Below are 24,666 nucleotides of genomic sequence, written 5' to 3'. Positions count from 1 at the left end.
TTGATGTCTTCCTGTGTTTGTCTTTTGTTATCTGCAAAATAATCTGAGGTAACAAAACAACTATTATATACAACATGAGGTAACTTAGTTCAGTATGACTGAAATTGTATCTGGAGTATTGATTACTGATTACACAATACAGTTAAGTATTGACATATCTTGTGAAAAATCCAGTGGTGGGTCATTTGCTGGTCCTTCATCATGGTTGTCAGTGTTTTAGCTGAAATTGAGAATATCATTGCCATTGGTCAAAGAAGGTTCTCCTGCATTTTTGTGGACTCTCTTGTAGATGAAACAAATTTGTGAGCAATATAAGTCTGCCTTCTTAAACCCACAACTACTGCAATGGTCTTTCTTGCATCTGCATCAATTCTGTTTTAAAATTGCATCTGGTGCAAGGTTATGGAAAGTAGTCACTGGCACAAAACCTCTTTTGTTTCCCAATCTTCAGAAGTGTGCTAATGCTAATAGTCTGGTCTCAGCTAAACCTTATAAACAACCTTCAGGAAGTGCTGCCATGCTGCTGCCTTAGTGGAGGGGGTAATGAAGTGAATTGGATTTAGTCTTGGAGGAGGATGATAAATATTGCTTGTACCACAAGTTATTGAGTGAATTCAGTTGGACAGGGTAAATAGTATTGAAAAGTCCAATTAAACTACTGCCAAGCATAATTTAACTTGTAGCTCCCATGAATATAATTAAGAAATGAAAAATCCAAACTACGTGGTAATATTGGACAGTTCATGGTCATCCTGATGTCTTGCAAGAATATCTCGTGTCCTGTGGCTGATCAAATGTTCAAGTGCAGGTAATTTAGTATAATGATTTAGTTACCTCTTCTCCAATCAACAGTGCAGTGTATCATAATTACTTGGAGATCCATTAATGAATGGCTGACAATTAGCCAATGTTTTTTCATATGGGCCATCGCTTTTGTCTATACCATCCAGAAATGCACAGAATTTCTTTGTTTTTTTTTTTTTTTCCATATAGCCACAATAAATGAGGTACAGATGAGATTACCGTATCAGTGGATGGGTATTTTCATGAAGATCTAAGATCTTTCTGAAAATGACTGAAATAGACAGCTCCCAATCTCCCAACATCTTCCGTCAAAGATTGCAGTTTTAGTCAAGGGAATAAATTTCTCAGGAGCAACTGCACTTCTTGAGCTAATACATAGTATGCCACCCTTTACATGAAAAGTATTGTGCCCATCAGTAGGTTGAGCATTAAAATTAACATTAAGAAAAACAGAATTTGTTTACTGGTAGTAGATGACTTATGATTCTTGACACTTTCAAACTTCTGTGAAAGATGGACACTAACAGGGTTCTCATACTGTTTGTCCAGAAATGCTGCCAGTCCAAACTGCTCTGGTAAAATACACGATTTTCATCTCAACTGCCATCAAATTATACAGTGTGAACCAATACTCCACTTACTATCTTTCAGCGGTTCCTCAGGGATACCTTCTAAGTATTATGGTACAAGGTATCCATGTTCTCCTGTTTCTTGTTACAGAGTTATTGCATTTTGTTTGATTGCATTGAAAATAGTACAGAACAGTGCAGACATCAACAACATGTGCTGTGTGTCTTGTTTGGAAACAAACTTGCGGGACTTGCTGTAGACAACAATAATGTCCACTTTACTCTTCACCCTCTAGCTTTCATTCAGTACTGTACTGTTCCGCTTTGTGTTTGTATTTCTGGCAGTGTCAGTTGCATGTTAACAGTGATACATAGCAGTATGGGTAGGTTTACTGATGATGAGTTGACTAATATGTACTTTGTTTATTATCTCACTGAATGCAGTGGAAGAATGGCATGATGATGCTTGTACTGAGCTCTTCCTGCTATGACAACAGGTGCAGCACAGTCCTTGTGCATTTGTACATAGGCTTTTACAAGAAATCAGGTGTGTTGTACATTTTTGTGATTGCATATTAAAGTCTTTTCCATTTTTGTGGTTCTGTTTGCTCACACTAGATCGCGTGTTCACTTGTTGTCTTACGTAGACGTTGCCAACCGCAACGCCGTATTCTGGCTGTTTACATATCTCTGTATTTGAATACGCATCCCTATTGCAGCTTGTTTGCCCTCTTCACTTTATTTACAAGTACAGTATCACATATTTGGGGACATTCATTCAAAATTTACACTTGCATGAACAAATATCGCTAAAAGCATGTGCAATGACTCGACACTGAAAAAAAAAAAAATTACTAAAACGTACACTAATTATAAATAAATAATTTTTTCACAATTTTTTTAAGACGCCAGTCTTCTGATTGGTTTGATTCGGTCTGCCATGAATTCCTTTTCTATGCCAACCTCTTGATCTCAGAGTAGCACCTATATTTTGAAAACACATAAGGCTTTTTATTGTTTGCAGTAACTGTTGTCACTATACCACATCTGTATTTCTTGAGTTGAGATTTGACTATCACAAAGAAAATAGTCTTTATTTTGGTCCATTAACTCATCCAGGTAAAACTGAGACTTCATTGTTTTCAATGAAAATGTAAATATTTTGCATAGCTGTTTCGATTTCACTGGCGAGTGAACTGTGTGATGTGTCTATCTCCGTTTTTTGATGATTGTGCAATTTTCTCATACACAAAGTGTGATATTGTTCATCAGCAGCCACCAAGTTACTAACTGGGGAAATATGTTCTATTATGCCTTGTTCAGTGTCATCACCACATTCTGCAGCTCATTTTATAACTCTAACCTGTTACACAATGTTGCGATCAGTGTTGTTCTTGTTTTTTTCCTGTGCAAACTCAATTCTTACACAAAAACCACACAAAAGGCAGTGAGTTTGAAACTGGAAGGTACTTCACAAGAATGTGTTGTTGAATGTGATCAGCCTTGCTTAACCCATTTGAGATAGGCAGCAATCACTTTTTCATTTATGTACAGTTTTCTACATTTTTCATGCACTTCAATCAATCTTTTTAACTCAAGATGCACTGACCATCATTCCTCTTCTTGCTTTATTCAGTAAAGTTGTCCAGCCTTTCACCCCATTGTGGTCACCTTGTTCGTTCCATCATGCATCACTTCATGACAGCTAAAGCACACATTTGCAGACATAATGAAAAAATTACAAACACTGTCTGCCTCTAAAATGAAACTGAACTGCACTTGTTGCTGGCCAAGCAGGTTGCGGGGTAGGCATTTTGGGAGTCTAGATTTTAAACAGCAATGAATGGCAGTGAATGGGGTGAAGTCTTCCCAAGGCAGAAAGAGAGTAGTAAATCTAACGCATTCTTTGTCCACTCGCTGTGCCTAAACTATTTGTCTAACAAAAAAAGTAACAGGTTATTAATTTTTAGTAAATTTAATCCATTTATTTACTGGGTAGTTCTTCCTGATAAGCGCATATTTTCCAAATTATGAGCCAAAAACCAACCAAACACATGATAGCTCCCTTTGCTTTCCATTTTTGTTATGTTTCACTTTTTTGTGCAAACTACAAATCCATGTTTCTCACCACAAAAATCATAGAGCAAAAATATGAAAACTCCAGAACAAGGGTTAACTTTGAGTTTCAGATGGCGGAACTAAAAATTGAACTCTGTTTCTACCTGTGTTGATTCAAATAAAGAGATTAGAGTGTAGCACATCTGATGGTTTCTGGGGTACAAATTAACTATTGGCCTGTGTATTATATAAAATTCCATATCTCAGAAAGAGAGAGTGTTCGTTTCTGAAGAGGTCAAGTATAATTTCCCCATCATATTTAGATAAGTATAGCTACACTAGAGATTCAGCATAAATTTATATTTCATTTGTGATGTAATTTATTTCCTTACTGTTAGCTCTATATTTTTTGTAGGAAATTCGTCGTAATGATGAAGATTATAGTTTTGTGGCACCACAGTATACAGTTGACAAAGAAGCTGATCCTTTGACAGAGCCTCGGGAAGCAGAAACTGAACACAGAAAGCAAGAAGAAGTTTTAAAGAGGTCAGCAGTATTTTCCATTTATACATTTTTAATTTTTCCCCCTTTTTTTTCACAGTATAAGATATTGAACTTTTTTTTTTTTTTTTTAACTTACAGATATTTAAACTCTGTGACAACTACTGTACAGATTAACAGTCTATGTTATGCCTGTTTTTTAATTATTAATTTTGTTTTTTTGTGTGCACAAACATAACAGGTTTCGAATGCGAGAATGTAATCTTCTCATTGGCACATCAGTTTTGGAGGAAGGTATAGATATTCCCAAATGTAACCTGGTTATTCGTTTTGACGTTCCTTCGATGTATCGCTCGTATGTTCAGTCTAAAGGACGTGCTCGTGCTCAGGATGCCTACTACTTATTAATGATTGAAGAGAGTAGAACTGAAGACTTTGTTGAAAACTTGGCCCAGTATTTTGAAATTGAACAGGTAATATTGTTTTTCATTTTTTTAAATATAATTACCATATGCTTAAGATAAAAGCTGTTCACAATACGATCTCTGTTTTAGGGTACTGTATATCAGAAGATAATGACACTTGACTAATTGTATTATCTGTTGAGCGTCTACTCAAGCAAACTGCTGAGAGAGCTGTATTTGCATTTGTGGGGCTCTTGTGATATTGACATAGTAATGTTTATACTTATTGCCAACTGTGCATGGGCCTTAGGAATTGGTGATACTTCTACTGTTTGTACATCCTAATTTTGTAGTTGATTCCTACTTGTCTGGGCTACCTACACTAAAAAAGAAAAAAATAGACATTCAAAAGTACAGCAGGGATATCACTGTTGTTTCTTTTAGGTCTTATATATTGTGTGAATCTGTGTGTTCCCAATAATTTCTCTTTGTAAAAAGTGCTGTACCATTCCTATACATTTTGTATGCATGTTTTAGAATTTTCCAAATGTCCTTGTAAATTGTAGATACTTAAAAATGTGATTAATTTACTTTCTTCGTTTCCATTTTATTTATTAATGTTCATTATTGTGTTGCATTTTTTTCTTTCCATTTTGTTCTTTAGGTTATCTTTATCAAAAGGTTGTGTTATTGACTGCTGATATGCATTGAACATCTCATTTGCTTATCTTTTGTAATTTGACCTCCTTTATAATGAAAGCAGGTGATCTCTGCTGTACATTGTCATGAAACATAAGAAATTTTGAAATTTTATGTAACTATAATACAGTCATGCAAATTATGCAAACTAATCTCTTATGGGGCTGTGTTTTATTTTCCTCTTCTTGTTTAAATGAAGTCAGACACATTTCTAAATGTATACTAATACTGCTTTACAGTATTTGTTCGTTGACAAGAAAATAAAAAAAATCATATAAATCATAATATTGTACACAATATTTTGAAATAATCATAGTCAGCAACTCTACAGCATGAGAATACAGTCACGGAATGTGACCTTTGTGTAACAGTTGCACTTTACTGCTTTAGGGATTTCCTGCCCCCATCATTCACATGAAAAAGGCTCATAAATTTAAATAAAACAAAACATTCAAGGTCCCGTACTTGTGGATCTTGCTCAAGATGAATCCTCATTGAACACAGTACATAAGAGAAACCACAGTCTTTAAATGATACTCAATCAAGTGCATCCCATACTTGTAAGATAAAATGTTTAGAAAAGTTCTTCATGAAAATGCTACAAAGAGGGGGGAGTACACTACCTACAAGGAGGGGGGAGTACACTACCTACAAGGAGGCAAATTTGTTACTGTGTTGTCACAACATTAACCTGTACACAAGCCAAAAAGTTTGAAATACAACATCTGGGGAATCTCCTAAATACACTAGCAAAACTGGTGCAAAAATACAATAAGAAGTGTTAATGCATCTGAAGCAAAGCTATTTTGCCTCATTTTTCACACCCTTGGCATTTTTAGATTACATCAAATTACTTATAGAGATACATAAAGTGGCATTACCTGATTGTGGGCTATGGAGCATCAAGCTTGTATTAAGATTAATCATACTTGCAGTGTCCTTTTCTCATAAATGTTAATTTTTTTGTTTAGTTCTTCAGTGGCTAATAGGGACATTACTATCCAGTCAAACCTCATGGAAGGGAACAGAAATACTCAAACTAACACTTCCTTTGAAATGTTTCAGAAGTTCAGTAGGCAGCTGTAACAGATCATATATTGAGTCTGGGTCTTTTCATTGTATTTATGAGAGCGAAGACTAGAGGGAGGGCTTTTCATCAGTTGAACATGCAACTTGTAGAATCGGCACCCTCTAAATGTGGAGAAACCAATAAATTAAACAGTTTATCAGTTATCACTTTACTTAACAAAGTGCAACACAAAACTGAGAAACCAAAGCACAATGAAAATAAACATTTGTGCAATACAGTTTCCTAATATGTTACAGATTTCTTTGCTTTCCCTCGCGTAAGACACTTGGTGTCTAGAATGATTGATTGAGCACATCTTAGTCCCAAAACACATTTCAGATTATTATCTGATATTGATGAGCTTGAGGATGTTTTACACAGTATGATAAGGTCAAAGAACTGCTCGCAATTACATGTGGCTTGAAACAGATTAGGCATTCATGATTCATGTCTATAAAGATTGGGTAACTTTTCTGTGGTGTTTCTGAAGTCACGTAGTCTTTCTTGTCAGGTATAACGCATGTATATTAATTCAGTATCACACTGTAGTTTTATGATTACTCTTGTATTGTGTGATTTGCAAAATCGGCTTTCACGTTGTTTGCTAAGGCAGACTTTCTAAATCTGCTTTCAGATGTAGTACATTACATAAGTTTCAAAACCTACAACATTTAGTTTTGGTTAGCGCTGAGAGTTCAGGAAACATTTCAAGCCTGAGACCACACTTATCTTAAAGTGACTCACTCAGTTCACGAAGATATCTTTTAACATCAGTTTAAAACATTAAAATGTAAATCCATCATTCAAATTGTTACTTAATATCGTAATGGAGACTAATGTATTCAATAAATGTTCATAAATGTTTATTTACGGATACAATCACTAAGTAATATCAGACTGTTAGCAGTTTCAGCCATGCAAGAATAATCTTCAGGGCATAAAATGTTTCAGCGACATATTCAACTTATGCTGCTGTGACATTTTGTATTATTAAGATTGCTGTTGCATTGTCAAAATCAGTAACAGTGTGAAATTACTCTGTGCATGTGTCAGTGAATAAATTTCTTTAACAAGTGCACCTATCTCTAATCATTTCCACAAACTAAGATATTTGTTGGTACAGTTAAGTGTGGTAATCTAACACTTTGGCTTGGCTGAACCAATGATAGGTTGTATCCCCTAATTCAGAGACAAAAGTGCCTTGAACTGCCAGTGAGTAAGCCCTTTTCCTCATATGACATTGGTAAGACAGTTAAAGTTATTACATTATTCATTTTTACATTTTGTAAACACTGATTTTGCTGGTGAATTATGCAGTGTGTCAGAATTCCAAACATAATTTTTCCAGACATTGCTGAAGCAGTCTTTTCCCATGGAAACTGAAACAAAAACGGATTTTTGTTCCTCCATCCTGTACGTATTCTATTACAAACACTTTGTTTCATTAAGTAACTTACTTCATTTGACAAGCCACCTTTCAGTGCAAGTATTGTACCTTGCATTTATCATTGATTTGTCAGATATATTCTGACATTTACTACACAGTGCTACTGTAAATCAAATTTCTTTTTTAAGCTTTAGTATTTTATGGCACATTAAACATTTCATGTGGACATCATAGCACAGAAGAGGTATGGAACATGAGAAACAGTTGATAGTGAAAGTATGTTATCAGTATTTTGCATATTTTGTGAGCATATTCTCATACGGCACTGAAAACTGGAAGTGCCTTCTTTGCATTACCTGTTGTACTCCTCACTCTGGTTTTGCATCTAGCAGCTCCAGACTCACAATCAGCATTAATGAATTTACCAATCTTTGGCATTGTTTGTTTTTGTGAGTTTTGGCTGGAAAATATGTGTTTTTAGGCTCAGCACTCTCCCCAGCCTCGACATCTGACACTGGTGTTGAACAGCCACTTCTGTTAGACACCTCTAAATGTCCGTAAATTAGATTATTTTAATATGCATATTTTTTATTGATTTTGTGCGAATAGGAATAGTTATATGGAGTAGAAGCTTTAACGGTAACTAAAGTAATTAGGTAGCAAAATATACATCTATTAAAATGATGCAGCATAAGTGTTTTCTTGCAAAAAATAATTCATATATTTTAGAAAATGTCCCTGAATGTGACATAACTCAGTAAAGGGAGCATATTATCAATAAAAGTTTTAAAAGTTTGAACAAAATTAAATAAATTACATACTGAAAGGGGACTTAAAGTATAAAATAAATAAAAATATTTTTAAAGAAAAGAATAACACAAAACAGTCACATAGTTTAAAAAATGAAAATAAAATAGACATAGCCAGAACAATAGTTAACAGAATAAAAACATGGAGATAGGATGCTTACGTAAATGATATACAAATGATACTCACAGTAGAGATCCGAGAGTATATTTAGTACTAAGGGATTTGCTTACACCACACTTGTTTGCCCTCTTCTGGAGTATGGCTGTGCGGCATAGGATTGAGAGAGGACACCGAAAAAGTTCAGAGAAGGGCAGCTCATTTTGTATAATCAATAGTTGGGGAGAGTGCCATGGACGTGATATGTAAATTGGGGTGACAATCCTTAAAATGAAGGTGTTTTTCAGGATCTTCTCATGAAATTTCAATCACTAACTTTGTCCTTTGATTGCGAAAATATTCTGTTGCTACCCACCTACATGTAGAACTGATTATCATGATAAAATAAGAGAAATCAAAGGTCACAGAGACAGAGAGATTTATGTGCTCGTTTCTTGTGTGTGCCATTCGAGATTGAAACAGTAGAGAAATAGCTTGAAGATGGTTAAGTGCATCCACTGCTAGGCACTTAATTGCGAATTGCAGAGTAATCATACAGATGTAGTTATACTTTGTGAGGCAAGTGACGGATAAGTTTTTTGTTTGTGGAGAAAGATACTTTTGTTCGCGTGTTTCTAGATAGGTTAGAAATTTTCTGTGATGCCTTAGAGGGTAATGCATGCTTGTGAAGAAGTGTATACCATTTAAAAAAAATTAATGAATAATGGGTACATAGTAAAATCAATTGGCAGTGTCCAACAAAATACAGGCCAACATCAGCAATAGAAACACTACAGAAGAAACTACTAACACAACACTAATCTTCAAGCACGTTCCCTATTCAGGTGCAGCAGCACCAGAGGTTGCTGTTTTAAAAACACCGGTATAAAAATATCTTTCTCCACAAACAGCAAATTTGGCTGTCACTTGCTCACAAGATCTGTTACGCACACCAAAATTTTCTGGAAACATGTTACATGAACATACTGAGTTCAACAGAGACAGTTTTTTCAATTACTTCAAAAGTTTATTTTTTCCTAAAAAAGTAAGAATTTAATAGTTGCAACCATTTTACAAAGTAAGGTCACACCTGATACAAGCAGAAATAATTTGTTTTGGAAGTGACCCCAGTTTATCAATAATAATGTAACATCTATGTATCATCTTAAAACTACCTATATCCATGTGTATGTGGAAATGTAACATCTCTACATTTGGATATTCTTTGGTTTGTTTAAATTTTGTTTACGAATATATTGTGAGAGGGAAAGTGCTTATATGTGTATAAAGATGACTACACATACTGTACCCAAAATTATGTAACCCACTACTGGAAACAGTAAGTAGTTTTTAATTATTGTCCTACTTTTGTAAAAACTGTAGACAAAGTGTGTCACTTTGTAGTATACCTGTGTACTCTTAACAGGACCAGTAGTAACCTATTTTCAAATCATGATGTAGACTGATAAAGCACCTGAAGACGAGCACCCAAGGCTCAAAATGCATCATGTATTCAATATTATTGTAGTTTCACTAATTCCAAGGTTGTGTTATGGCTGTATAAGGGCATTTAAAATGAATAAATAAATGTATGAGGAGGTCAAAAAAATATTGTGAAGATTTTGAAAGTTGATTACACAATGGTGCTCATAGTCTGAAGGAAGACTTGACAAGTGCCAAATGCCAGAATGCTACACAACGAAGCAAAGACACTTTATGGAAGGCTTATATCATTGATGGTGAGACAATGACCCAAAAGGCATTGAAATCCACTTTAAAATAAAAATGCTGTTTAATGACTCATTTTCTCATCTACTGCAAGGTTATGGGTGGATTAAGAAGTGATGCTTTTACACCATCATGCCTGTGACAGTTGCTGCATGGACTAGTTCAATCAAACCAGTTTATGTTACAGGATGACACTGCAGCAATAAAGGACATGTTACAGTAAATGAAACAGCCTGAAATGTAGGAGTTATTGTTGTCTCTGGTGTGCTGAACTCCATAAAGTATCTATGATATAGGTGCTACTAGAGTTGGAAGCAGTCTTGACACATTTAAATGACAATGCTTGTGAGTAATGTGTGTCAAATTCAGGTAGTGGATTACGTGGGAGAATTGCCATTAGGAGATGAAACGTGCAAACCATAACAAATCATTAAACCTGTCCAAACAAATTGCATGAAATTATCAATAGAAAAATTAATGCTTACTCACTTTCTGGCTGAAAAAGGTAGGGGGGGGGGGGTGATTTCAAGACAATACAAAACAACAATAATGGTGACTGATACTAAATGCATGTACCTGCTCAAGAGCCTCCTTTACCACAAAATTAGGAATAGTCAACAGAGATCACGTGTTTTCTTTTTCTTTCATTCCTTATGAAAACAAAATTACTGCGCTTAGTATATATTTGCCTGAAGTTGTTCTTTGTGTACATCGGTTGCTGTTTATTGTTAGTATGAACCAAGAAGTTCAAGAAGCATATGCAACCACAGGTCGATGAGATTCCTATGGAACCTTTTTGAAAAATGAATTCAGGTAGTTAATTCAGTGGTATTTACTCCCAATAAACAAAAATACTTTGGCTGGCTAGTATTTATCAGACCACATCTTGTGGTGCACAGTGTGTTTCTTCTTTATTGTATCTGTCTTTTTACTGTTTTCATATGGAGGCTGTCCACCATGTCCTGTTCTGAGCATCATCCTTCATATATTTGTATGTTCATCCTCTTTCTACCTATTCCTCTCATTTCTTCCACTTTTCCATCTTTCAATCTACAGTTCTTTGTTGCAGGAAATTCCTATGTTGTGTATGTCCCATCCAAGATTTTTTTCCTCTATCCAATCACATAAAAGAAATTTCTTTCCTCCCCTATTTTCTCCATTATTTCTTCAGTCATAAGTCTGTTAGTCCACTTCACCTCAAGCATTCTTCTCCAAAGCCACATTTCAAAGCTTTCTAAACATTTTCTTCTTTTTATTGTTCATCATTAAAAGGTAATATTTTGAATAAGTCTCATTTTTATTCATCAGTAAAACATTAAAAGTACTTGCAGGAACACAAAAATTGACATAGAGATTTCAGATTTGTGTAATTGCACTCTTGTTCAGAGTCCACATTACACTGTAGGTGCACTTAGAACTTGCTGGATTAGTTTGTTCAGAGGCTGGAGGAAGGCAAGAATTTATTGCATTCAACGAGACCACATCTAGTGAGATGCTATGGTATTCAAACCAACCTGTGGGCCAAGGAGCGTGTAACTTTTGCATCACTGGTTGAACCTGTGAGAGAAGAGCACGTAGTTAAGCTCATTACTGCAAAGTCACTTTTCAATACTGTAAATACAAAATTAAACTTGCCATTTAATTACAGTTAAGTGGTTTTCACCTACAGGTATACTTTGACCCAGACAGAATGCAACAGAAAGTGGTCATATAACTAAAATTATGAATTTCATGAAAATAGTGGATGATAAGCTTGAGATGAAAACTGACTTAAAATTCACCCACAATGTACTAGTCACCAGAAAATACAGCAGTTGGTTCATTTGCTTGAGAGTCATCCAACATGTGCCTAACTCATAAAATATTCACGTGCCAGTAGGTTGAACATACCACTTAAAAGGGAAAGCTGCCATCAACCTGAAGGCTGATTTGAACACCACAAAGCATGTCCCTATTACAGGTGGGAAGCTGTTGCTTTCCTCCAGCCTTTGAACTGACTTATCTAGCCAGTTAAGAGTCACCTTCAGCTTAATGTGGCTCCAAACCATGTTGTATTTTGGCATTTTTCACATTAACAAACATTGTCAAATGTGAAAAAAGTGAAAAATGACAGATAAAAATACTAAGACCGGCCGCAGTACTGACTCTTTCTTTGAGTCAGAATACAGTCTACATAGTACACTCTTGATTTCCTGAATCTTCATTTCCTCGGTAGAAGCCATAATACATGTTCAGATTAAAACTAAGTATCTATATGTGCAACAGACGTCTGAGCCACTGAGAAACATACCACTATGGTATATAAATGTCAAGCTTTGTGTGGGATATGCAATTCATTTGTGCATGTGTTCAATATGATGTGCTCCTCTTCCCCAGAATACATCTGTTGCGCTATATAGATACTTAGTTTTAATCTGAACATGTATTATGGCTTCTGTCGAGGAGATGAAGATTCAGGAAATCAAGAGTGTGCTATGTAGACTGTATTCTAACTCAAAGAAAGTATTTAAGGCCTTGTAGCATCCTATTTTTACAGTCTTGACCCCCTAAGTATTAAAAGACTATTCCAAAGATCTATGTTGCCTCTTAAAAAAGACAATAATTGATGACATCAGAGGAGATATACAGCTGCATATCTCTTCTTCAACTTCATAAACTTCAGCAAGTGAGGTGGTGCAGTAGTTAGCACACTGTACTCGTATTCGGGAGGATGACAGTTCAAACCCACGTCCAGTGATCTTGATTTAGGTTCTCCATGACATCCCTAAATCACTTCAGGTATATACCAGGATGGTTCCATTGCAAGGGCATGGCCAACTTCCTTCCCCATCCTTCCCTAAACTGATGGGACCGATAACCTCACCGTCTGGTGCCCTACCATGAACCAACCAACCATAAACTTCCAAGTATCCTCAAAATTAGAATGAACAGTGGATACAAAATCTGTCATCCAGGTTAAATGCATCTTCGCAGCAGGCAGACAAGGGAAAGTAAGGGTATGATACCATAAGATTTACAACCATGTTTTTGGCTAACAGATCAGATGCCGACTCTTCCATATTTTCAGTGAGGCTTAATGTTGCCCTGAGATAACTAGAAAAACCCACAAGTCTTACCAAAGTCATGGATAAATAAAGCTAAAAGAAGAGAACAGAGTTAATGTTGGGGCACAGCTTTACCTAAGATGTTTGCCAGATGCAACCACAGACACATATTATGAATATGTGTCTGTGTATATTGTGTCATTGTGAAATGATACAACACACACACACACACACACACACACACACACACACACACACACACACACAGTGCCAGTTGAAAACACAATGCTGGGGCTGCAGTTCGGCAGGTAGACTGGGAAGAGGGGCTGTGTTTGTTGGGAAAACTGGGTGAACAGAGAAAGAGAGCAAGGGAACAAGAGGGATATTTGGGGAAGGGATGGCTGATGGCTCAGACAGAGGCAGCAGGTGTGGGAGATATGGCTGTGGAAGGGAGAGAGAGAGAGAGAGAGAGAGAGAGAGAGAGAGCTGGTGCACAGGATAGGAATGCGACACATGGACAACGAAGCCTGTTAGTTTGTACACCACACCATGACAGTGACATCAGGGAGTAGATTGGAATGGGTTGACAAAACTGAGGAAGGTGAGACTTTTGGGAAGAGAATGTGGGTGCTTGGGGTTAGCAGAGATAGCCAGGAGGATTATGAGAATGGACGTCCTGCAACCATCACTGCTTGCACCCACACTCCCTTTCCATTTGCCAACTCGTGTGTGTGGGGGCGCGCGCGAATGCGTGGAGGTGCGCGCCCACACTTCTATTATTTAGTCTGCCAGAACTTTCCATATCTTATTTATAAACACAACAGAAGCTCATTATAGTCTGTACAGTACGTAAACAGTATAATGGCAAATTTACAAGTGAGAAACACTGTTCACAGTGTCACTAATTTAACCTGCTATGGTGGTCACAGTATCTATTAATATGATACCTCTCTGCTCTGGTATGCTGTCTGTGTGGAGCCCACTAGTCATGATGATGGTGATGTCCCCCTTATTGGCATGTGTACCCCATCTCTAGTCGGTCTTGAGATTCATCCTCAGAGTGAGACTAGCATGCATTTTTCATCTCTAAAGAGGGCACATGTGATTAGAAGTGCCATATTCGTGCTGGCTTCTACAGGAATGGGAAAGGTGGTTCAACCCTCCACAGCAAACACACAGCTGCTACCAAATCTAGGTGTGTCTGTATCCACTTGCCAATATCCAGAAGGGACAGTGTCAGAAATGTGGGAATGGTTCAGAAGATGGCCAGGGCCAAGTCTTATGAGGTGTGTGGGAGTGATTACATGTAACACACATAGAGATGGGGTCCACATGTGTTGGGTTCCAATGAGGAGACTCTGTCTCCTACAGTCAAAGGGTGATGACCTCTATCGGTTCTCCCTTCTATTTCAGTCTCGTATTGCTCGTAGAACACGCTGAACATAGGGTTATTATGCAGTTTGGCCCCCATTGGTCCTACCCCCCCCCCCCCCCCCCCCCCCCTCCTGCACCCCTCCTCCCCAGGAACGTCTCATACCAGACAAGTGTACCCGAAATGTTTCCATGGTAGAGTAATTATGGTGTACACATACGTGGAGACAGTGTTTGTGCAGTAATCGTCAGCATTGTGTAACTGAGGTGGAATAAGGTTAACCAGCCCACATTCGTTGAGACAGATGGAAAACCATCTTAAAAACCATCTACAAGCTGGCCAGCACACCGGACCTTTCACTAATTCACCAGGCGGATTCATGCCAGGGACCAACATGCCTTCCCGCTCGGGAAGCAGCGCGTTACACCATGCGACTAGCTGGGCGGGTGTCCTTCATGTACTCACAAATGGTCTAAACCTGGACACACTTGTGGATCCTTGCACCACCTGTCGTCATCTCCATCTTACCATTTGATGATGAAGAGAAATTGAAGATGCATGTGAGATTGTTTGGGCAAGACTCAGTATAAGGGGTGGGCATAAAATGAAAACAGGTTCCTTCTGTTGCCCACCAGATTCATCTCCTGACCTAACTGTAAACTTCAGAGAAAATCTCTTTCACTTGTGTGTAAGTTCCCCAACAATACTGTAATCATTGGTAGAGACATTAATTATCCAATAACTGATTAGGAAAATTACAGTTTTGTTAGTAGTGTGCATGATAAGACATCATGTGAAACTTTACTAAATGCCTTCTCCGGAAACTGCCTAGAACAGAGGTGGAATAAGGGGAACCAGCCCACATTCGTTGAGACAGATGGAAAACCATCTTAAAAACCATCTACAAGCTGGCCAGCACACCGGACCTAGACACTAATTCACCAGGCGGATTCATGCCAGGGACCAGCATGCCTTCCCGCTCAGGAAGCAGCGCGTTAGACCATGCGACTAGCCGGGCGGGTGTCCTTCATGTACTCACAAATGGTGTAAACCTGGACACACTTGTGGATCCTTGCACCACCTGTCGTCATCTCCATCTTACCATTTGATGATGAATGTAAAGGTCTTGGTAGATGTCTTACTGCAGCAAGATATTGTTGGATTTGTTGTATGCCTTCCTTGCTCAGAATAAAAATGAGGTACTTAATAGAAGGTTCTGTGAAGTCAGTGTCCAAATTTTGCATATATTTCATCCTGGTTGCCCCTGTGACATTAATGCCTTCCTAGTGGCTCACGCACACCAGTGCCAGGTATTCAAGAAAACAATGGAACATGGTAGGTGTGTTGGCCACACAGAATTTCAGATGTTGGTGCTGATGAAGACCAAAAGATGTGACCTTTTCAGTTCCTTTGCTGGTTGCAGCTGGAGAAGTGTATCTGTTACATCTATTTCAGAGAAGAACAAATAAATATATTCACTTAACTTAGCCTGTCAAACTTAGGAAAGAAATGAGTATTGATTATTACCTGTATATTGATCTTGGTCATAATGTCACCACACTACAGCAAGACCCCAAGAGGCTCCCTAAAGAAGTCCACCTGTTCGAGGATATGGGCTTTGTGATCTAATTTCACATCTCATCATCCTTGACAATATACAGTTTGTATTGGATATGGAAAAGACATGGCACTGTTGATATGAGCTTTGAATGATTGCCAACCTTAATCAGTGAATTCATGTCACTGATCATTCATATTATTACATCTGATATCATACTAAACTGTACAGTGATTAAGAATCCAAATTTGTTAACTACACATAAATCAAAGAATTTTTAGGCATTTCATGTGTAGTGACTAAGAGTATGCAGAACCCTTGTCCATGAAATGTCCATCAAAATTTATTCCTTGAAGATTTATGTTGACCTCTTTGATTCAACAAGTTATAGTGTGATGGTGCAAGTGTGGGTGAACATACAGCCTGGAGAGAAAACAAAAACCTGATAATAAGATCAGAGTGATGTAGGGGACATTGAATCAAGGAAAATTCTCCAAATAACTATAGGTCAGAGCTGCACCAATTGTGTAGCTATGGCCATAAAATGACATCCAGTCAGCTACAAGCATGTGGAAATTTGTCCTGTAAGTGAGCTTGTTTAGGTATGTGTACCTGTCTGCTTTTGCCCACTGCTGTTGTTGTTGTGCTGCACTGCACTTGTTGCCGTGGGCTATACTGCACTGGTATCACAATGAAAAATTACACAATCAGTGAATTAGCCAACATTCACATTGCTTATGGAGCAATGGGATACAGCGTTGTAGGTACAAGTAGACTGCATACTACTGAACACTTCTTAAACAGAAGGCTACCAGTAATCAACATCTTGGCTGTGGAGAATCACTTGAGAGAAACAGGCATGTTTGCACTCAAAACGGCTAAAATGGGACAGTGAAGAATTTGGAATTTGATGAAGAAATATTTCAGTGTTTCAAACAATGCCTTCAACCAGCATCAGAACAGCAGCTCTCAGACTCATTGTCACTCATCAGCTTGTTTGAAGTGTAATGGTTGATGATGGTTTACATCTGTACCACGTACAAAAGTAGAAAATTATCCTAGGTCAGCAAATTTTGTGTTTGGGAATTAAGGTAGTGCTTTATGTCCCAACAATGTGAATTTTCTCTACTTTATCTTATTTATGAATGGGTGTATTTTTACTAGGGAAGCAGTAATTAACATACAAAATGATCACTAATGGCCATATGAAACTACTCATTACATTCTTAAACATGGTCACCAAGAAAGGTTTTTGGTGAATGTGTGGGCAAGAACTGTCAGTGACAACTTGTTTGTATCTTTTATTCTCCCTCCTCAATTAAATCAAAAAAATTATTTACCATTTTTACAAGTAAGATTGCATACATTTTTGGAAGACATTCCTCTCCATGTACATGAAAGGATACTGTTCCAGTAGTATGGTGCTCCATAGCATTCCCATTGCCAGTCAGGTGCAGTGGGAAATGAGTGGCCTGTCAGGTTGCCTGATTTAACGCCACTTGACTTTTTTGTGTGGGGATTTAATGAGAGACCACATCTACCAGACATCAATCATCGGTGAAGAGATGGTCACCATATCATTGAGAAACAACATCAATAATTTCTTCAAACATATCAACTTTGTAGTGATTTTGGAGCCATTAATTTCAATCATTTTCTTGTGTGATCTAAGAAAAAAGCATTTTTAAATTTAATTTCTATTTTCTTTTTCACCATTGTCTTAGTTGACACTTAATGATCTGCTCTACATGTCTAACATTAGAGAAATTTAAAACATCTCAACTTTAGATCTCATTTATACTACCATTGAACATGTTGACTATCTTACTGAATTGCTGTTTCCCTGCAGTAACACTCGTAAGTTTCACAAATTAAAATCATTACTGTACAGTTGATTTAATAGCCAAGCTGTACCCTGTAAACACCACAGAAAATTAAGCTGTAATGTAACCAGCCATGGGTAGGAATGTAAAGTGTGCCTAGCTTTGACTGTTCAGTTGAAATCATTATCATCAGCTAATTTAATTAGTAACTGCACCCCTTTGCATAGAGGGTACTGATTAGGATAAGTTAGTTTAAAAGCACACTCTTCACCTGGTGCTGATTGGCTGTCTTTTTGTCACTTTAGCTCCACAACAGTGGATTTCCGACCTATGGTTATCTGGAAAATTTTGCTCAATTTGACATCCCATACCATACTTTGACCGTATTATTAGGTTATGGGCATGAAGTCTCTCACAGCAGAGTCCTTGGATAAAAATTTCTTAGCAAGCTTGCCATGTCAAAATTTTTAGTTCATTTTTCCTACTCTTTGTAGGAACTTTCAGTACCCATTTCATGTGAGGGACTGATGTGCTTGTGTCCACTTGAAACCACATTGATAATTATTTAGTATGTTGGTAAAATATAAATTTATTTGGCTTCCCTATTGCTAGTGACAAGGTGTTCTCACTTGTGCCAATATATACAGTCCTTGCTCTAGTGAGGACCATCATGTGGTACATGTAAAGACAGAGAGAGAGAGAGAGAGAGAGAGAGAGAGAGAGAGAGAGAGAGAGAGAGAGAGAACTAGAACTAGAACAGCAGGGCCATTAGAAACAAGTGCCTCTTGCCAGTGAGTCAAACATGATAGATGATGCGGAATGCTGATAATGTACAGTACAGGATGTACTGAAACATACGAGGATCAAAGCTTTCACACATGGTTGAACTTAAGTTATACTGACCTATGAGTGGGCCATGATGGCTGCTGTTGGTCAATGCAGAGGTTTTCTACATCTACATGAGTTTGTCAGAACTGTAATGCTGGTGCCAGTTAGCTCAGCTCCCAAAGACTGGATGTTGACTAAAACTTTCTCTAAGTAGGGACCAGTGAGTGCAGAGCTGATGTCACTGTCTTATGAAACATAGATAATGATGTCCTTAGTTGAGAAGCCTACATGGGATTGTTCACACTTTTGTTGTGATCAAACAAATTTACTAGGGTGATAAAAGCTGTGTAGATCTGCAACTGTATTGGCAGTTTCTGCCATGGGCTAGCTTCAGGAAGGAAGGAAAGAAGGAAGGAAGGAAGGAAGGAAGGAAACTATTTTGTCATCTGTTTGCACTGCTGTGATGTTTGCCCCCATTCTGATGGGATTATCATCATTGTGCACAGAGAAATAAATGTATTCAGTATCTACTGTCATGCTTTCTTCTCCAAGACAAAAAATTTTTGAGAGAGAGTGAGTGAGTGTGTCTTTTAACAAGGAAGCCATTATGCAATACATTGTTAAATGTGAGAAATGAACTTCCAATATAATTATTCAAGTAATGGGAGGACTGACACACTACTGTAAAGATAGTGAAATTACAACATTGGCTTCAGGCATTTGTGGTGCAGTTACAGAATAGATGTTAGTTTCTCATGAACAGGTACTTCAGCATGATAGTTGTTTATATATCTGCACTAAGTATTATTTGTGTTGTATGTATCAGCTGTCATGTATGAACATTTTTGCAGATGCTTCTTAGAAAATGTGCCAATAAAGAACCTTCAGAGGAAGAAGAAATGGAAGCAGACAAATGGACTGACATGATAGAAGCATATAGTCCACCATCAAGCCCGAGCCATTCATCAGTTAACATGTCAACTGCTGTAGCATTGGTGAACAGGTATGTACTTCCTCCAGGATTTAGTGATACTTTTTAGATTAACATACACAAAAAAACTTCAAATGTGTGTGAAATCTGATGGGACTTCACTGCTAAGGTCATCAGTCCATAAGCTTACACACTACTTAACCTAAATTATCCTAAGGACAAATACACACACCCATGGCCAAGGGAGAACTCAAACTTCTGCCAGGACCAGCCGCACAGTCCATGACTGCAGTGCCTTAGACCACTTGGCCAATCCCACGCAGCTAGATTAACACACAAACCTTTTTGTATGCCTGTGTGATCGATAATATTGATGCCCCACCATCTTGATCCACATATTCTAAAAACTGACATCTGAGGAAAACTTAGTGCAGTTTCTGTTTACATTTGTTATTTCAGTTAGTATTGACACTCGCTCTTTCTAGTGTCCTCTAATATTGTGTAAAATTTCAGTGAACATTTGAAGAAATAAGTTCAATATTTTGGGAAGCAGATAGGAGTGCAGAGTCCCTTATATCTCTCTCTTCTGGATGTTTCTGAGTGGTGTTAATATTAACGTATCCTGTTCCAGAATATGTGAATTAGGTCAAATGATTGTGCATTTATAACAAAACCTGCGTTAAATGAAAGAGGTAATAATTTTTCCAAAACTGTATTTAACTGTAGATTTCTGCATATTGTGCTGTCCCATATTGTTGTAAACAATCTAATTGCTCTCAGGATTCGAAGGCCTGGTTATTGGATTGGAAAACATATTTCGCCTACTATCAGTGGACTGTCTGTAACTTGTTTCTTAAACATCTGCACAAATCTCCATAAAGAAAAAGTTGTACAAGAGTTCAAAGCTAAGTAGATTAAAACTCATGTCATAATCAAAACACTTTATGTATATACAAAGGATTGTGTTTATTTACTTTTTAGTCACTACCTCCTCCTGCTGCTAGCTAATAACTCTATACAAGAGCTCTGCTGACCTATCATCTGCACATGCACTAACTTGCCTACAAAAATGAAGAAAAAGCTAATTAGAACTTAATGCATCTTCACAGGAATATATTTGTGAAGTTTGTAAATACTGGAGGAATAACTTTGTTGATGACTAATTGTCAATTTCATAAATATTTAATATCTTTGAACATTACCTCTGCTCCAGAGGGCACACAATTCATCTCGTACACCCAGATCAGTTGCTTGAATGACTCTAGGATTTAGCAAGCTCCAAACAATTCCCAAAACTATTTAAATGTTTAGCCAACCAGCATAGTGATGCTAAATGGAGTGACTGGGTTTTGACTGAAATCTGGGTGTTCTCAGTGGTCAGCCTCTTTCTTCCACCAATAGAATTTCTCTTGTAAATTCTGTATTCAACCAAGATTTCTCACAATGTTATTTGCCTCTTAATATTACCTTTAAGACTATCTGATGTCAGTAGAAAATCTCAAACACTTAAACAAGCCTTCAACATCAACATTCAGCCTACATTGCGAATCTCATGTGCTAGATAAGGCATCCCATTTACTCATGGCTGCAAGCAAAAGCAAAAGCAAGAATCTCTAGCCACTGTCGCCTGGACAGAATTTCAGAAACTTAGTCAGATGCCAGCTCTTGCCTTGTTCACAGCTACAATTACTTCCCAAGGTGCAGCCATCTATCAGATCAGGCTCAACTGAATGTAAAATCACTACCAGTCAAAATCAAAAACTCTGAACACTTGTCTTTATTGTTTAAAGATATAAAAAAAAAGATACCAAAAGTAAACAACCTGGGTTGACTCATCAGGGAGGAAGGGCTGAGTGGTGGTGCTTATATGAAATCAATCAATCATTGCAGGCACTAACCAGTCCACTAAAACTAGTTGTCATAATTATGTATTCCTACTGGAAAGACACGGTGTGATCTGTATTATCTACCAGCAAATGAGCGTGTCAGACACAAGGCTTTGAGTCATCTTTATTCATTTCCACCTCCTGAAATACTTACCATTATGAGGCTCTGTTGTCACCTGCTCAAGATGTTGAGTAATACAAAATATTTTATGGCAGAAGATAATATTTGCCGAATTTATGGGATAAGACACATTCCAGCACTACTGTAGGATAATCCATAGCCAACATCAACATAGTGTCCTGCAGTGAGTGAACTACATTGAAGATGTGATCCACTGTGTTTCTGATGTATCCTTTTCTAAGGCCTGATGTCAACACAGCCTGTCCCTTGATGGAATAGAGACTGTTGCTCCACAATCGGGAAAAAGTGTACTACCAACTTACTGTGTGTTTCTTAGAGAGCAATGACTTTTAATCAGCAGCAGATAATTTCAAAGTATTTGCAGTTTCAATACAATCTGTAATCATGCATTATTTACCTTGGATAAATGTCCCTCCAGTGCCTCAGACCAGCCATCACCATTTGTGATGCAGGCAGTATCAAGCGCAAATCAAGATAGCTACATAACAGCTTTCTAGCCAATGGATATAACCAAGGATCGGAAAATGCAGCATATATTTTTGTCAAAATTAGCATCTATTTTTTTGTTGGTGAATGATTAGACGCACAAATTTAAAAGCTTGTTAGGCTACATGAGTGAAGACAAACAAGCCTTAGTTCTTTGAAATCGACTGCTGAAAAAGTGTTGATTGGAAACTTTTTGAGTCGAATATTTGCTGTTACGAAAACAACAACATGTTTATCTTCCGAAATGGCCTATGTTTTCTTCAATTGGCTGCATATTAAGCTTTCAAAAATGATTCTTCTGTTGAAACGCAGTATCATTTTCCCGCCAGTGAACTGGATGTGTCACCGAGTTAAGGTATTTATGGATGTTACTTGTCTTTTCCCGCACAAATTAATGATAGCAAAATCTGCAGACTATTAATTTCGACCATCTGTTGACATTCATGGCCATGGACCCTTGCTTGACAATGCTTCAGATAGAACTGACATGGCAATTAGAAATGTACAATAACTCTATTTTAACAGGGAAACAATTGCGGTGCAATAAAAAAATGTTACATATTCCTCCTCCCCGATCGCTGTAGTGCAGAGTGCGGGCACTATACGCATGGAGCCAGATGACCATGAGCAAGAAAATAAACTAGTTTGAGCATCAGAGGAAAACAGCAGCCTACAATAGAAATGACACATTGTCCCAGGGATCGGCGACCTATTCTGGTATTTGCAAGGGTCGTAATCGAAATCCATGATGGATCTTGCTGCACATATTTCAAAATAAGAAAAGAAAACAAGAAGCAAAGCACAAGACAAAGCATTCAGGGATGGCTAGGGCAACTGCATATTGAAGTTAGCAGAGTTGTTAACAACGGAGTTCAACCCGACCTTTAGTGTTATCTGATGCAAACCCAGTTCAAAACATCCGCTACCTAATTTTTGACATTAAAAGTGTTTCAGTTATACCATTTTTTGAACCTTAGCTAACTATGAGTTTCTTTGTTATAAAATGCTTGGCCCTGCGGCTGAGTACTATGTTGCAATACACAGCGTGATCTTAAACAGACCATTGAACTGCCAAAGTTGTAATGGCACCAGATCATTGAACACATTGATATGTCGTTGTGTTCATACACTTTTTATTTTTTAAACAGATTCTTACACATATTATCTACCCAAGTTGGGATTCGCCAGATGATGTACAATCCCAGTAACTAAAAATTGGCTACATTTTCGATAGTTATATGCAGAAAATAAAGGTATTTCAAACTATCTCTGATAAAATAGTTCATCTGGATACAATTCTCCCTGTTAAGTGAAATTGCATTTTTGCATATTGGGGCAGAATTCCCATTTATTGCAAAATACGAATTTTTCTGATTCTAGATATAACAAAGGAAGGCCTACACCCTGCAGGAGAAAGAAAAATTAAAATAGCGGAGCAGTTCCCAGTGGTGCAATGACTTTGTTTCAAGATCGCCACTAGATAAGAAGGCAATGTATTTCAGCATAGAGGCAACAGACTCAATTTTCATGAGTTTCCCAGGATCCAGAATTTGTAAGAGTCCACCAGTGATACTGTGCTAGCTCTCAACACTGCAGAAGTGTGAGAGATACATTGTGAGTGCAATGCTCCTTACATAGGGGAAACTAGAACTCCCTTGATTATCAACATAGTTCTATGTTCATTTGTGGCTGCACAATAAAATAAGTAATTGCAGAATATCTTCCTAGCTGAGGGTAGCATATTTTTGTAAAGGAAGTGTGAATGTTACCGAATCAACAGTGGGTGCACCACCATAAATAAAATAAGTGAGGCAACTGATATCTTGAAGTGTCCAACGTCAATGTAGTCAACACTTCTAAGAATCCTCCATCCTGGGTGCCTGTGATTGTACTATTATGGACCACTAGTGGGTTCTGTGCAAAGGGGATAATGTTCAATTCGCCGAGAGATGGGACAAAACAATAACAGTGTCACGTGAGCGATTATGCTCGTTTCCAGAGAAAGCATTCGGTGTTCACATGATACGTAGGGGTGTGGAAAATCCTTGGCGCACACTTTGCAGCTGGCGGCATTTGGCTGGCTGCCGAGCTGTCACAGCGGACCGTGGGCAACAATGTACGAAATAAATTTACCAATAATGTTAAACTGAGTTCATTCTGTCGAAGCAGATGTATTTTCATTCAGGTTGCTAACAGAACGCTCCATTCAAACACAATTAATTGTTAATTTTAATAACAATACCAGTAATAATAATGATAAAGGATGAAACACTCTGTCGAACTTGAACTGTTTTTATTGAGGTTTATAACAAACCGCTCCTCTCTCTCCTCTATAATGCAGTCTAAATCCACATTTGAGTTTCCACTTTTTCTACGACAAGGAGGACGCACTTATTCCAATCCTCTGCAGTCACTGTTCTTACTGCTTCTTCTAGCAGTACTTTAACTTCCGGCATTTTGAATGTTTTGTT

The 24,666-nt window shown here is 37.6% G+C and overlaps 1 protein-coding gene across 4 annotated transcripts in view; it reads left to right on the top strand.

The window, feature by feature from the left end:
* LOC126299079 (endoribonuclease Dcr-1-like) overlaps positions 1–24,666 on the top strand; it is a 262,481-nt gene that overhangs the window by 150,687 nt on the left and 87,128 nt on the right. For all 4 annotated transcript variants that reach the window (XR_007552718.1, XM_049990749.1, XM_049990750.1 and 1 more), the window contains 3 exons: positions 3,847–3,977; positions 4,174–4,405; positions 19,602–19,753. Coding sequence is in view for 3 of the 4 variants with exons in the window: in XM_049990749.1 (XP_049846706.1) it covers positions 3,847–3,977; positions 4,174–4,405; positions 19,602–19,753 (515 nt within the window). In the remaining variant the exon portion in view is untranslated. The remainder of the gene's footprint in view (positions 1–3,846; positions 3,978–4,173; positions 4,406–19,601; positions 19,754–24,666) is intronic.

This window comes from Schistocerca gregaria, chromosome X, assembly GCF_023897955.1.
Source record: "Schistocerca gregaria isolate iqSchGreg1 chromosome X, iqSchGreg1.2, whole genome shotgun sequence".
Taxonomy (NCBI): Eukaryota; Metazoa; Arthropoda; class Insecta; order Orthoptera; family Acrididae; genus Schistocerca; species Schistocerca gregaria.
The sequence above is the reverse complement of the archived record's forward strand: the minus strand, read 5'-3'. Positions and strand labels throughout refer to the sequence as shown.